The 13,323-nt window shown below is 52.5% G+C and overlaps 1 protein-coding gene across 1 annotated transcript in view; it reads left to right on the top strand.

The window, feature by feature from the left end:
* Positions 1 to 480: 480 nt before the first annotated feature.
* Positions 481 to 13,323, top strand: part of LOC116961573 (opioid-binding protein/cell adhesion molecule homolog) — a 291,315-nt gene continuing 278,472 nt past the window's right edge. The window contains exon 1 of the mRNA XM_042800723.1: positions 481 to 764. Coding sequence (XP_042656657.1) covers positions 704 to 764 — 61 coding nt within the window. The 5' untranslated portion in view covers positions 481 to 703. The remainder of the gene's footprint in view (positions 765 to 13,323) is intronic.

Here is a 13,323-nt window from a genome sequence, read left to right as displayed (position 1 = left end):
GAAGCTTGCTTGTTGGTTTCAGAGATTTTGTGTGAAAAACACCCACTCATGCTAAAAAGCTTGGATTGCTCGCCGGTTTGCCTCTCTTGGCAGTAGGCAGAGCTGCCAGTGGCTTCCTGGGGAGGGGAGCAGAGCCCACAGAGGGGCAGGGGTGAGCCAAGGGGCTGAAACCCAGGGCTGCCCCACCGGCCAGCTCCAACCTGGGGGCAAAAAATTTCCAAGCCCCTTTGCAGGCGGCTGGTGCAGGAGGAGTCGGTGGGACGGTGCCCATCCCTGTGCCGGGCTGCTCCCTCCGCCCCGGGCACCGGTGCTGGCCCATGCTGGGGGGGATGCTCAGCGGGTCGGTGCCTGCATTTAACTCCCTGGTTGCAGAGTGAGACCCGCAGAAGAGCAAGTGTCTGTGTGTCAGTCAGCTTCTCGAACCAATGGGTGCCTGGTAGGAGGTCTGCTTTTCCCAGTGCACGCACTGAGCCTGGTGCTCCTTCTGCTAGTTGTGTGCGTGCGTGTGCAAGGAAAAATCAGAGACACTGACTGCCTGCTTCCGTCTCTCTCTCTCTCTCTCTCTCTCTCTAGCTCACTAACTCACTCTCCCTCCCTCTGCAAACATTGGATTTAAACCTGCTCAGAATTCAACGCAGACGAAAGCAGCGGCGGCAGCAGCAAGCAGCAAGCAAATCAGCCGCTAGTCTACCGCAGCTCCAAGATGTACCATCCTGCCTGCTGGATCGTTTTCACGGCCACAACTGCCCTGCTCTTCATCCCAGGTAGTGCAAAAAGCTTTTTTTTTTTTTTTTTTTTTTTTCTCCAGGGGATGGGAGGGTATCGGATCGCAGGGTGGGAAAGCCGAGCAGTGTGGGGACCCGGACTTCATGCCCATCGCGCACGAACGCACACATGCAGGCAGGCAGCGAGTTGCTCTGCAGCAGGGAATTGCCAAGTGCTTCCCAGCGAGTGGGGTTCAATCAGCCGTGCCCGTGTTCCCCCCGCCCACGACAGGGCTGGCCCCCGGGGCGGCCACCGAGCCACACGTCCCCGAGCCACGCCGGCACCTGCGGCGGGGGCTGGCCGGGATCACACGGCAGCCCCCAGGCTGGGCAGAGTCCACCCCTCGGGCAACCTCAGGCTGCAAATGATGGGGTCACGGAGCTTTTTCCCCTTCAAAGTTGGGCACATCCTGTGCCCTCCCTCTCTCCTGAGCTGTCACGCTATCCCTAAAGCTCCCCCTCATCCCTGCTCCCCTGCTTCCTGCCAGGCAAACTCGGGTGCCTGCCCTTTGCTCCCTTTTGCAAAGTGAAAACGAACCCCCCCCCCCCGATCCAGGCACCAGGGAAGGGGGGGGGGGGGGGTGGACGGCATCAGGCTGCGGCGAAGGTGCCGCAACCTCTACGAGCCGAGCAGGTGGCTCCTGAAATGTGGGTTGGCTTCGTCCCCGTGGCTTGGCGGGGGGGGGGGAGGAGGATGAAGGAGGGGGGGGGGGGGGAGATGGTGGCTTTGGATCCAGCGCTGGCTCCGTGCTGGTACTTAGCGAGCAGGTCGCGGCGGGGCAGCGAGCGCAGCCCCGCACCGCATCTGCGGGGAGGGAGCGATGGGGGCGGACGGCAGAGCTGCACGCCGGCGGGAGGGGGGAAAGTCAGCGGCATTTTTTCTTGATGACGATGTGCACTTTTAGCAGCTGAAAAAATTACGGTCCCTGTGCAAGCAGATGGGGACAGGGTGTTGAGGCTCAGATCCGATCTTAACCCAACATGTGTTTTTCATGACTGTCAGGGAGAATTATGTTGGACTCGGGAGGGCAGGGAAGAGGCACAGCTATAATTTCAGCAGCTTTCCATGGTTTAGTTACAGCGCTTTGCTGAGCAGGGCTGGCGTGTGTGGGAGGAGGATGAGGCTGGCAGGGGAGAGGTTAGCTGTGTCACAGCTGGAAAATGGCTCTTTCCACAGCTGTGATGAACACGAGGGGACTCGGGCACAAAGTTGCTTGGAGAGGCTTGTGCTGTGGGACCATCCACATCCCCGGGGTCCCGTGGCAGAGTGGTGCCACGCTGCATCCCGAGGCCTGGAACGGGGCCGCCGGGTACCGCTGCTGCTCCGTGGGGTTGCGGGGAGGGGGGGGGGAGTGGTATGTGATGGGGGTTAGCCCTGGGCTAGTTGAGCAGTGCTGGTGGAAGACCTCTGCCAGCAATGCCTTAAAGCAAAATGGTGCACCTATAGTTTAGCACAGGAGCACGAGAAGGATGACATGGCTGTGTGAGCTGACTGACTTTGCCGAATACAAGAGGGGTTTTGGTGTAAATATTATCTTGAGCGAGATAAGGCAAGTGTGCCTGGCTTAGGGCCTCTTGTCTCACTGACGCTGTGCTGAGTGTTGGCTCTTTCACCCTTTTGCTAGATGAGGTTCCTCTGGATTGAAAATGCAAAGAAATGGATGCAAGGCAGCTGTGCAGGTCAAACGGGAGAACGTGTGACCCTTGATGGGTTGTCACCAAGGTGTCCTTAAGCTGCAGGAACTGGCAGAGACCTGGCACGGAGCATCTGCGGTTTGCTGGTGCCCTACTGCAGTTTCCTTGGGATGTGGATTTTTGGCCCAAAGGCTGGGCTAGCTCTGACATCTGTGTGTGCCAGGGAAGGAAAGGGCCTGTGCATTTAAGCCCCCAGTAAACTTGGGAGAGGTTTCCTGATCCGCGCTTACACGGCTGAAGCTTTCCCTTCTCATTTCTGTTAAGCAGCAATATCTGCTTTGGCTTTGAATGTCCCCTGAGCCAAACCAGCCCAGGACTTTGCCCAGCTGGGTTCAGCTGTTAATCCATCAAGCCGAAACCTGCTGGCTGCATTTAGAAGAGGGGAAATATTCCAGTGTCCTGAGCTGGCTGCTTGGTGCTTTGCCTTCCTGCCCCGACACCTTCTGCCTCGAAGCACGGGATTTGAACATCTCCTCTCCTTTTTATTTTTGAGTGGCTTGCAGAGGTTGGATGTTTTCCCTCCCTGCCCAACCTGGCTGCAGCTCTGATTTCAGCTGTGGTTTCACTGCCGTGGGCTGTGACACAAGTGGTGTTGGCAAAGTCTCCCTGGATGGCAGCTGGTGTAAAGGGAAGTTGAATGGTCCCTGATGGCCTTCAGAGCCTGCACCTTCCTAGAATGGGTGTTGGGGTTTTTTTTGGTTTTTTTTTTTTGGGGGGGGGGAGCTGTTTATTATTTGCAAGCGTAATCCCACATGTTTTATGCAGGTGACGCTCCCCTGGGATATGCAGAGGCTGTTTGTGAAGTGCAAACTCTTTCCCTCTCCGTTTTTATCCAAATCCTGCGGGAGTTTCACACGGGGTGGTTAAAGTGAGAAGGGAACCTGCTTTTAGAAGGTGTAATTAGAGTGAAGAGAAACATCACAACTTGAAGGCTCCTGCAGAAAATAGCATCGCAGAGTTATTATTAGCTGTAATAGCTTATTTGCCATTTTTTTCCTCTTTCTTTTGCTCCTACCTCTGTTCTTCCCTTCCCCTCCTCCCCACCTCCCCCCCCTCGTGTTAGGAAAGATGCGTTTTTCCCATCGGGGCTCATGTCGTCTCGTTACCAATTTACTCTTGTGGAATCTAAAGACACAAAAGGTTAATGCAATAATGAAACCCTGACCCCTCTGGTCATACATTGCATCTTACTCTGCAGCTTTTTATTTCTTTGTAAGACAAGTTTCCATCCAAAATAATTTCGAAGGCTTAATGCTGTTGTCATCTGGTGCCTTGGGGGAGGCGGGTTCCTGGACATCAGTTGCTCTGAGGTGGGCTTTTTCTGATGGGAAGGATGCTGAGGATTTTTAATGAGCCCAGTGCTGCAGGGTGGGGAGGTGGAGTAGGTAATTTAATTGTCAAGCAATCAGCAAATTCTCTGAACTGCTGGGCACTTTGGGTGCTATTGTTTTGAGATGTACTGAGGCAGGGGCTCTCATGCCCTCGAGAATGAATCTGGGGCAGGGAGGAGTATATTTGGTGAATCTGAGGTGACAGTGTGACATCATGGCTCTACAGGTGGCAAAAATCAATGCACATCAGCTTTTTCAGGCATTTATATTGCTGCCTTTACTGGCTTGGTGAAATGACTTGTCATGGCAGCAGCTCTGTTCAGAGTTCAGAAATCTGGTGCTGGGTGAGATGGATGATCCTGTTTTTCACTGCTCCTGGGCATCGGGGTCAAGATGAAGCTTGCAGAGCTTGGAGCATCCCCCAGTGCTCTGCCATCACCCCTTGCACCCAGGTCTTGCTTTCTTCATCCCCTCCGGAGACTCTGGTTGTGCAACCACTTACCCTCCTTGCCTCGCCCTTGCTTGGGCAGCCTGACTTCGGTGGTGGTTGTAAACCCAGTCTAAACTTAGGAAACGGACATTACAGGAGTTAAAAACACCTTTCCATCCCTTCCTAATACAGAGCCCCTGCCATGGAAGGATGATTTTCCCATTGCCACTACTGCCTGTGAAGTGGCCATCACCTCTCTCCGGTGGGGGATGCTGGACTGGCAGAGGGCTGCTGAACTTTGCCACTAAGCCCGAGAATAAGTACCTGGAGCACATTAGTTCCGCTTTAGTGTCATTTCAATATGAGCGAGAGGGACTTAAAAGGATTTTCAGTGCTCCTGTAAAGGCTGGGGCTAGTACTGGATAAGGTACTGCAGCCATCAATCCTCCATCCATCAGAGATGCTGGGGAAGAGGTCCCAGAAGGACAAGGAGCCTGCGCTGGTGGGCGTCAGCCCAAAACCTCTGCTTGGTCTTCCTCTGCCCGAGCCTTGGGCGGTAGTTTCCCTGTCAGGTCGATTCCTTCATCCCCTGGCTCCTGGGACAGGGAGAAAGCTGGCATCTGCCTTTTAGAGGATGTTTTGTTTCTGCTGGGAGGACCAGCGCTCGCTCTCATTTCCAAATGACATGGGAAGGGACCGTGATGGGAGAACAGGCCCACGTACCTTTTGCTCTGTGCAAATCCCCGTGGCACAAGTTTTCAGAACAATTTGCTCTGGGGGCTGTAGATTTCGGGACCGGTAGCTCGGCAGCTGCCTTCCAGGATGCCCCAAAGTGGCGAACCTTGCTTTGCATTTTCCAGCAGCTTCTCTTTGACAGCGTCTCCTTTGTGCATTCACTAGTTTCAGACAGCCGGGTGGAGGAGCTTTTGCTGGTGCGAATCCCTGTGAAAAACTGAAAAAAGGAGAAATGTTTCAAAGGCACCGATGGGAGCTGAGTGCCTTAACCGGTCCCTTTGAAAATCTTCCCCAAAGGCTTGAATATTTGGTTATGGCGAATTTCAAGCTGCATAAACAGCCGTGTTTGTATTTTACACTTGAATATGCAATTTGAAGTTTGTGCTCTGCTTGGTCAGAAACCAGAGTCGCTGGGTGAGGAGTGGGGAAGGAGGCTGCCGGGGTGCTGAGACGAGCCCTGGCACATTTACGGCGGGGGGGAGCAGGGTTCCCAGGAGGATTCTTTTGCTGCAGTCAGGTGGGGATAGAGGAAAACTTGTGTTTTTTTTTTTTTTTCTTTTTTTTCCTGTAACATCCTTCACAACGCTGTGGTCAGCCTGGGCTTTGCAGCCCTATCATTTTTCTCTGCCCTATTAGGCAAAGCTGGACACTGGTCCCTGTCCCTTCGTAGCTTCTGGCCTAAGCATCCCCTGAGATGCTCTTGGCTGCTGGCTTGTGTAGGATTGGGAATAACCTCAGCTGTCACACTTTTTTTTTTGTTTAAACTTAAAAATAATAACAGCTCTGCTGCAAATCTCCTTGCCTCCCAGTCATCTCTCCCTTTCCCTAATGAAGGCATGGTACTTATAATTACCAACACGGCAACAGCACATACAGAGGTGGCTTTGACACTTGCTGCTTAGTGGGTGGGTTTTTCCAGGGAACTCCTCTTCGTTTCATGCTTTGAGTTAAAAAAAAAAAAAACCACCTTCCTGCCTGCTTCTCAAAAGCTCTAGGACTGTATTATCACTCTCTAAGGGTGACCAAGCAAGATGGCTTGCTAGGTCTAAAGGAGTAGGAATGGCAGGGGCTGCATCGCCCTTGTGAACCGATGGTAGCACGAGCCCAGGTATTGTGGGGTCCAGCTGAGTGGGACCTTGGAGCTGGTGGGATCTTCCTCTAGTCCTGGCTTAAACTCAGAGAGCGTGGGGTGGTGGAGGGCAGTGGTTTGGGCCATTGGTTTGAGTTGCGTGGAGGTGGTGGGGTGCTGGCAGGGCTAGGGAAGAGTGTTTTGCAGAGGAGGTGTCTCTTCAAGATCATCTGAAGCAGGGAGGGGTTGCACGGTTGCAGCAAGCGGGGACTGTGCTTTCAAGGGATTTCTGGAAAGGGGACATGGTGCTTCTCACAGATCTCACGTCCTGGATCTGTCTCCATGGGCTGAGTTTCCCAGACGAACACATCAGCCTTGCACACCAAGGCTCAGCTAGCTGCAGAGACCCATCGGTGCATCAGTGTGGAGAGGAGCAGCTCTGGGGAAGTTGGACCTGTTGCCTGTGCGGCAAAGTCATGTGCACACAGGACACGTGTGAGATGAGGCAAGGAAGGGGGAAAAAGAAGAGTTATTTTTAGATTTACTTTTCTGTGAATTCAGCGCTAGTGAAAAGTGCTGGATTGACAGCTCTGGAGACTGAAGCGGGCTGGGAACGGCAGGGAACCTAGAAAACCTCCCTGTGAGCTCTGTGCTTCAGGGTGGGACACTGGGACTGGACCTCACCGGCTCTGGACAGCAAAATCAAGGGGGGTGTCTGTGTTGACCAGAGCTGGGGCACCCGTGGGGTTTTATGCAGAGGATACAAGCTTCCAGAGCGGCAGCTGGGGTTACCTGTTCTTTATGTGGCTTCGTCCTTTGTGGTTCACCCCATGGTGAGCATCTCACAGCTGCTTGGCCACATGAGGACCAGCTGAACTTGCAGCAGGAGGGCTTGGGCTTCCTTCTGGTACAGCATTGCCATTTCCATTAACCAAATTGCCTGGGCGCGTTTCCTCCCATGCTCTTTGCAGAACATGGAAGAAGAGGCCTTCACATGGGGCTTCGGGTCCTCAGAGCAGCTTTGAACTGGTGAGACTGGGTGGGAGCCAGGCTGCTTGCACCCCATGATGTACTTTCCACCTGCCAGCCCATCGCCTCCTCTCACCCAACTGTTTACTTCTGGCTTTTGTTTCCCGGACTTGTTGCTATGCATGCGGCGTGTGGAAGGAGCTCCAGCAAATATAGGCCACACTTTGATTGTTCAGCAAGCTGGAAAATGATGATTATAATTTTTGACAGAAGGGAAGGAGGGGGAAGGAGATCTCTGGGCTTTCAAATCTGCTCTGTCATAAGCAGGATCTTGCAAGGGCCTTCTGGTGACTTCTCCCGCCCCAAAGGAAATGGCTTTTGCATAGCAAGAGGGATTAGAGGAAAAATTCCTCTCTTTACAAGGACAAACCAGCACTTCTTTCACCAAGCCTTCCACCTCGTGTGGCCGTCCTGTCACAGCGCATAAGAGAAATATGGTTGGTGTTGGTCAGTAATTGAATGGGAAGCATCCGAGAGAAACCTGGATTCTGCTAAAAAAAAAAAAACCCAAAATCCCAAACCATCTCTGTTAGAACAGCGCACACCACACGGGGTGCATCCTTCATCACAGAGGTCCTGGCAGAATCCTGCCTGCAGCGCCAGCCCCAGGGGACACAGCCATTAAGGTCCTTAAAGCCAGCCTGTGTAGAGCATCCTGAAACTGGTTGGAAATGAAGCCCAGGAGACCCCACAGACTTATCCCAAACAGGCAGCTCCATTTGGGCCCACATCTCAAGTGGACCTGTCTTGGCACGTTCCTGTGTGGCAGCAGAGCCCGTGGAGACCTTGGCTGGTCCCACCATGCCCCTTCCCTGCTCGGTGTTCCAGACAATTGCCGTCAGCATCGGCTGCACTGTCCCTGCTGGATCTGCCCATTTATTTATTTTATTTAATGGCGTTGGCTAATTTCCACTTGATTTTTTTTTGTTGTTGTTGTTTATTTTAATGCAATCATTTCTAATGAGGCTAATGACATTTAGTCTCCATGGCGGCGCATTTTAATTTGGTCACTGAAATGTCAGCACGAGGCAGCCGCCTACTATCTACTCGCAACAAAAGGCACCGCAGACAAAGGGGCTCTGTCCCAGGCCGTCCCTCACCCTCCTTATCTCCTGCCTCCCAGGGACGGGCCACGACGTTTGGCAAGGCCACTCTCCCGCTGTCCCCTCCTCTGCTGGCACCAGGGGAGCGAGCTCGGCCGCCAAACGCTGCGAGGATGAAAGGCGAGGGCTGCCGGAAATGCAACCTTTTGAGGCGAGCCAGCGCGACGTAATTAATCAGATGTCAAAACCTCTAAGTGAAGTTAGCTTTGATCGGTGGGGAAATCTGTCACATACGTTGTTCTGCAGCCCGTGGCACTTTTCTGTCTCTCTCTGCCCATCCGTCTACGTTGCCATCCCTCCTTTCCACGGCTGGGGTGGCAGCCTTCTATAGCCAGGTGAGACCTTCCAGCTTGCAAAGTGCCGACCAACATCTCCTCGCTCTCACCGGAGCCGGCGGCAGGGCCGGTGCCACGGGATGAAGCAGCATGGGCACTCGTGAGCCCCTTTGCTGAAATGCTGTGGGCATCACGGGGTTGGAAATGGGACAACGGGGAGAGGGCCGGGGTAGCAGGTCCATGAGCCAAAAGACGACGTAGGCATTTTCAGAGGTCGAGGTGGTCAGATGCTGTGGTGTGAAGCTGGAGAGGGCTCAGGTGCGAAGTTGGGGTGTCAGGAGCCACCTAAAACCCAAGGAAGGCGGCGCCGGGGTTGCAGGCGGCTTCACTGGAGAGATGGAAACTTCTCTGTGTTGTGTTGTACTTGAGCCCTCTCAACATGCTGAACCTTAGAAGCCTGAGCCGTTTTGCTTAAGAATGAGTCCTTTTTTCTGCAATCTAGGTCCAAATGCAGCTGAATTTGATCTGTTCTCCTTTGATCTGTTCCTCCCCCTCCATTCTGTGTACCAGGAATGGATGAAGATTAAAGTTTGCAGCTTCTGAGCAAACTAGGTTGCTCATCACCGCATGATACCCAATTACCTGCTGATACCTCAGGAGTGAGAAGGTATTGATCCTGCTTGGATTTGAACTTGTTGAACCAAAGAGTCTGGATATTTCAAATCTGTTTCTTAGGACATGCCATTTCCTTCAGGAATCAAAGCGTGATGCAGGCTGTGTTTCTGCATCCCGTGGTCCTCGGAGCTGATGGGAGGTAGATCTGATGTCTCTGCCACATGGGAAATGACCAATAAGTGATAAATAATAGCGTCTGTACTCTCCACAGTACAGGAGGGATGTAGATGTAATGACTTTTGTGACTATACATGAGGCATATCTCCATTTTACTGAAAATGAGTCCCCAGAAACTGGTTTTTTTTTTTTCCCCCCCCTCACGTGGGTGGTTTTCTGTGCCCTCCCCACACACCATCTCTTTGTGAGCACCACAGGCTGCAGAAGTGCCTTTGATGGCATCACCCGTGTTTGCCTTCCTCCTGTCTTCTGCTGTCTGTCGTGTTCCCAACCAGAAATAGCCTATCAATTCAAAATAAAAACAAAAATTCTTGCAAAATTACCTGGTGAGACAAGGCCTGAGGGACTGGATCAAAACATTTATTACTGAAACTCGGTGGTATCAAGTCTCACTCTTGCGTATTGGTTGTTTCCAGTAGATCTTAAAACACTTCACGGAGAAGAGAAATTTCATTGTCCCTGGTTTTGCAGACAGGGAAGCCAAGGAATAAAGAGGAAAAATTACTTGCCCGAGGCATGTGTGGAGACACATGTTAAAAGACGTGTCCTCTCTGTAGCTCCAAATCTGAAGTGGAGGTTTCTGCATGTTTTTTCTTGTGAAACAGTGAGTTTCAGCCTCCTTCTTTTGAAAAACCTGGGAGAAAAACTGTGAGATTAATACATTGGGTCCTAAAATCCCTGTGCTGGGCTGACACGGAGCTGGAGCATCACGGGGCTCTTGGGCTTTCACTTACGCCGTCACTGGAGAAACAGATGCCTTGGTTAGTGTCACTGTCAGGAGAGGCTGTGCCACGCCTCAGGCAGTGGTGTCTGGAGGTAGGCAAACGCAAATTCACAATTAACAAGAGACTTAGTCTGGCTCTGAAGCAAGGGGCAACCTCTGCTCCTCTCGAAGTTGGTGGGAGGGCAGCATGTGCTTGATCCCCGTGCCCCCCCCCCCCCCCCCACCCGCCCTTTCACATCTCATCTCTGCCTGGCTTCCCCCAAGGTCGGAGAGTGACAATCTCTTGAGTTGAAACCAAGAGATGAACACAGAAGAAATTCTCAAGCACGCTCTTCACTCAATCCTTGGGCTCCAAATGGAAACGCTCTTTGCAATTTAACGGAGAGGGCGCATTTGTCCCGGCGGCGCCTGCCCTCTGTGCGCTGCAGCATCCGCCGGCTGCTCCGAGGCCGAGAGTCGATGCCTTTGCCAGCCTTTCCGTATCCTCGGGATACTTTATCTTTATAAAGTAGCAATAAGTGGACAGTATAATATATTTCACTTTTAATAAGGTGTTGCCAGTTGCACACGCTCTGCAGAGCAATTAGTGTCAAAAGCAGCTAAGCAATGGCGGGGAGCCGTAATTCGACTGTTTACCGGGTTGGAGGATTTATGGGCAGGCGTTGGGGGGAGACGCGGTCGCAGCTTGGCTGGAGATACAGTGCTGTGCACTGGCTTTCAAACCACACGCCTCCGAGCTGTTGAGAGTCCTGCCGAGTCGTGGCAACTCCTGAGAGAGGCCCTGACGAGCCACTACTTCATTTTGGTGGCCCCCCAGCTCCGAGGCTTGGGAGGACGGCTCTGAGAGGGGATGCTGAGCCGGATCAGATGTGCCAGTCAGCAGGTGGTTGCCCGAAATTCAGGGAGGGAGGATCTGTTTGCTTTTTGTGTGTTGGCCTGGAAGGCAGAGCTTTGCAGCGTGAGGTTGTCCTCCTTGGTGAAGGGTTGCACTCGGATCGAAGGGAGACCCTGGGCTTGGCCAGTACGTGGGCATTATGCTGAGGGAGATGGTCTAACCAGCCAGGTGGAGACAGGACTGGAGAGAGGAGTTTTCAGGTCTCAGGGGAGGCTTTTCTACATCTCTCCAGCCAATGAAATACCTGGAAGTACCCAGAGATGATGGGGGACCATACTCTGCGGCACTGCTTTGTGTGAGAGTAACCTCATTTTCTATCCCGGGCATCTAGGACTTCTTGCTTTAGTTTTAATTTTCTTTTAGCACCGGGGCATGTTGGGCAAAGAGCTTCAGTGAGCTCAGCCCAGGGAGGTGCCTGTCTCTGTCTCCTTTCCACGAACTGAACATGCCCTGCTTTTGTCTGGGGACTCTCTGATCATCACAGGTTGTACCGTGCAGCAGGAAGGCAGTTTTTATAAAGACTGTGCACGCGTTGATCTCTCTGCCAAGGCAGTCAGCTAAGCAATCCTGCCAGAGCCCTCCTACCCAGATCTAACTGGGCTCACGCTGGTGCTCGGGACGCAGGTTTCCAGAGGCTTGGCCCAGCAGTCCTTGGCTGGCAATAGCTTTGTGGGTGGACAAAAAGCGGCGTTACTCTAAAGAGGTGGTGTGGATGGAGCTGCCGCTGTGCCTAGCAGTACGGATCTGGCTGTGGATGCTGTAGGTTTGATCCAGCCTGGATCTGCTGCGGGGAAGCAACCTCAGTTTGTGTCACATCTGTTGGATCTGATTTTGGGGGTCTGAAATCAGCCTGTTGGGGGAAGGCATGTGAACGTGCCAGCTTGCAGCTGCTAACGAGTGAGGCGTGATGCCAGGGATGCAGCGGCTGGGCTTTGCATCCCCAGTCCCCAGGTGCCATTGGCTCTGCACACCTGAACCTCCATCTCTTGCGGCGTTCACCATCCCAGCTCTGCTTCCTAGGTGAAGCCTTTGCCTTCTCCCGTGGAGGGAACAGCCAAAGAATTTGCTTTCTAGAGTGGGCAGAGGCAATATTTCTGAGCCTGTGCCTCCATCTGCTCCCCCTTTCCCAACCCCTGTTTCTCAGTTCAATAAAGTCCCAGTTTCTTGGGTTTGCTCTCCGAATTGAAAGCCTTCCATTTTCACACCTCTGTAATTGGTGCTATCTGTTGAGAGAAACTCTGCAACTCCAGCCAGCCAAGGTCAGGAGGAGCTGAATTGAATTAAAAGGAGCAGAAATTGGTTCGAGGTGGGCAGAGGGCCGTGGGGAGAACTATGCAATTTCTCTCCTCGGGGCTCCTGATGAGCAGAGCAAGCGGCAGCTTCCCATCTCAGCCCGTGGGGGGCTGACATCGGCCCACCCGCACCTTAATCTGCACACTGAGGTGGACACCTCTCAATTGAAAACAAGGAAATGAAACCCAGCATCTCCTCCTTTTATCTGGTCAGCTGGACAGGGCTCTGCTCCTCTAGTTCCTTGGCTAGGATGCTGACAACTGTCACTGAAATGACCTTGTGGTGATTAAATACAGCAAGAAAATGATGCTTTTAATACAAAACTAAAGCTGTGATACAAGCTGATGGCTAGGAGATTTAAGATGCCGTACATTAATCCTACCTGTAACTCAAACCCAGGTGGAAAACCGCCAGTGCCGTTGGACTGAGTTAAGGGTGAGCATCCTGGCCTTTGGATCACGATTCCCCAGCTCAGTCTTTGCAGGCTTAAGTTAATGTAAAACCAGAGCAACTTCAGCCAAAGCTGGTGGATTTATAGCCCTGTGGTAGTGCTGTGGCTGGAGAGTGTGCTGGGAAGTGCCGTGGTGTGGAGTTGTCTTAGGGGAATAGATGTGATGCTTGTAGCTTTTACAGAGCCTCCTGGAAATTTTCCCACATATTTTTTTTTTTTTTTCCCCCTTGAAAAATATCTGTTTCTTCACTCACAGAATGTATGAGCACTCTTTGCTTGGCTCTGGAAAGTTTGCTTGTCTTGAGGATGCTGTTTCTAGGAGCAGGAGGAGACCCATTCCAGGAAGGGAGTGCTGTGACCTCTAGTCCCTGCTCTGCCTTTATCTCTCAGTCCACACAAGGTCTTTCTTCCCCAGGCCAGGCTGGGCTGGCTTTCTCTTTTGGAGCCCATCTATTGGGTCTATAATTACTGTTTATAAGGGATTTGGCCCCAGGTCTTCCCCAGCCCAGCTAAATGTCCTTGGCTCTTCAGAAATAGAGCCGCTCTCGCTTTGGTGCTGGCTTGGTAAGTATTCAGGATAGAGTGGCTCCAACAGGATAGCACAGAAAGGGGGAGATGTTTCAAATGGTGAAATTTCAGGCAACAAGGGAACAATTTTCCACCCACTTCTGAGCTGG

The sequence above is a fragment of the Tyto alba genome, unplaced genomic scaffold (assembly GCF_018691265.1).
Source record: "Tyto alba isolate M040663 unplaced genomic scaffold, T.alba_DEE_v4.0 Super-Scaffold_32, whole genome shotgun sequence".
Lineage (NCBI taxonomy): Eukaryota > Metazoa > Chordata > Aves > Strigiformes > Tytonidae > Tyto > Tyto alba.
The sequence above is the reverse complement of the archived record's forward strand: the minus strand, read 5'-3'. Positions and strand labels throughout refer to the sequence as shown.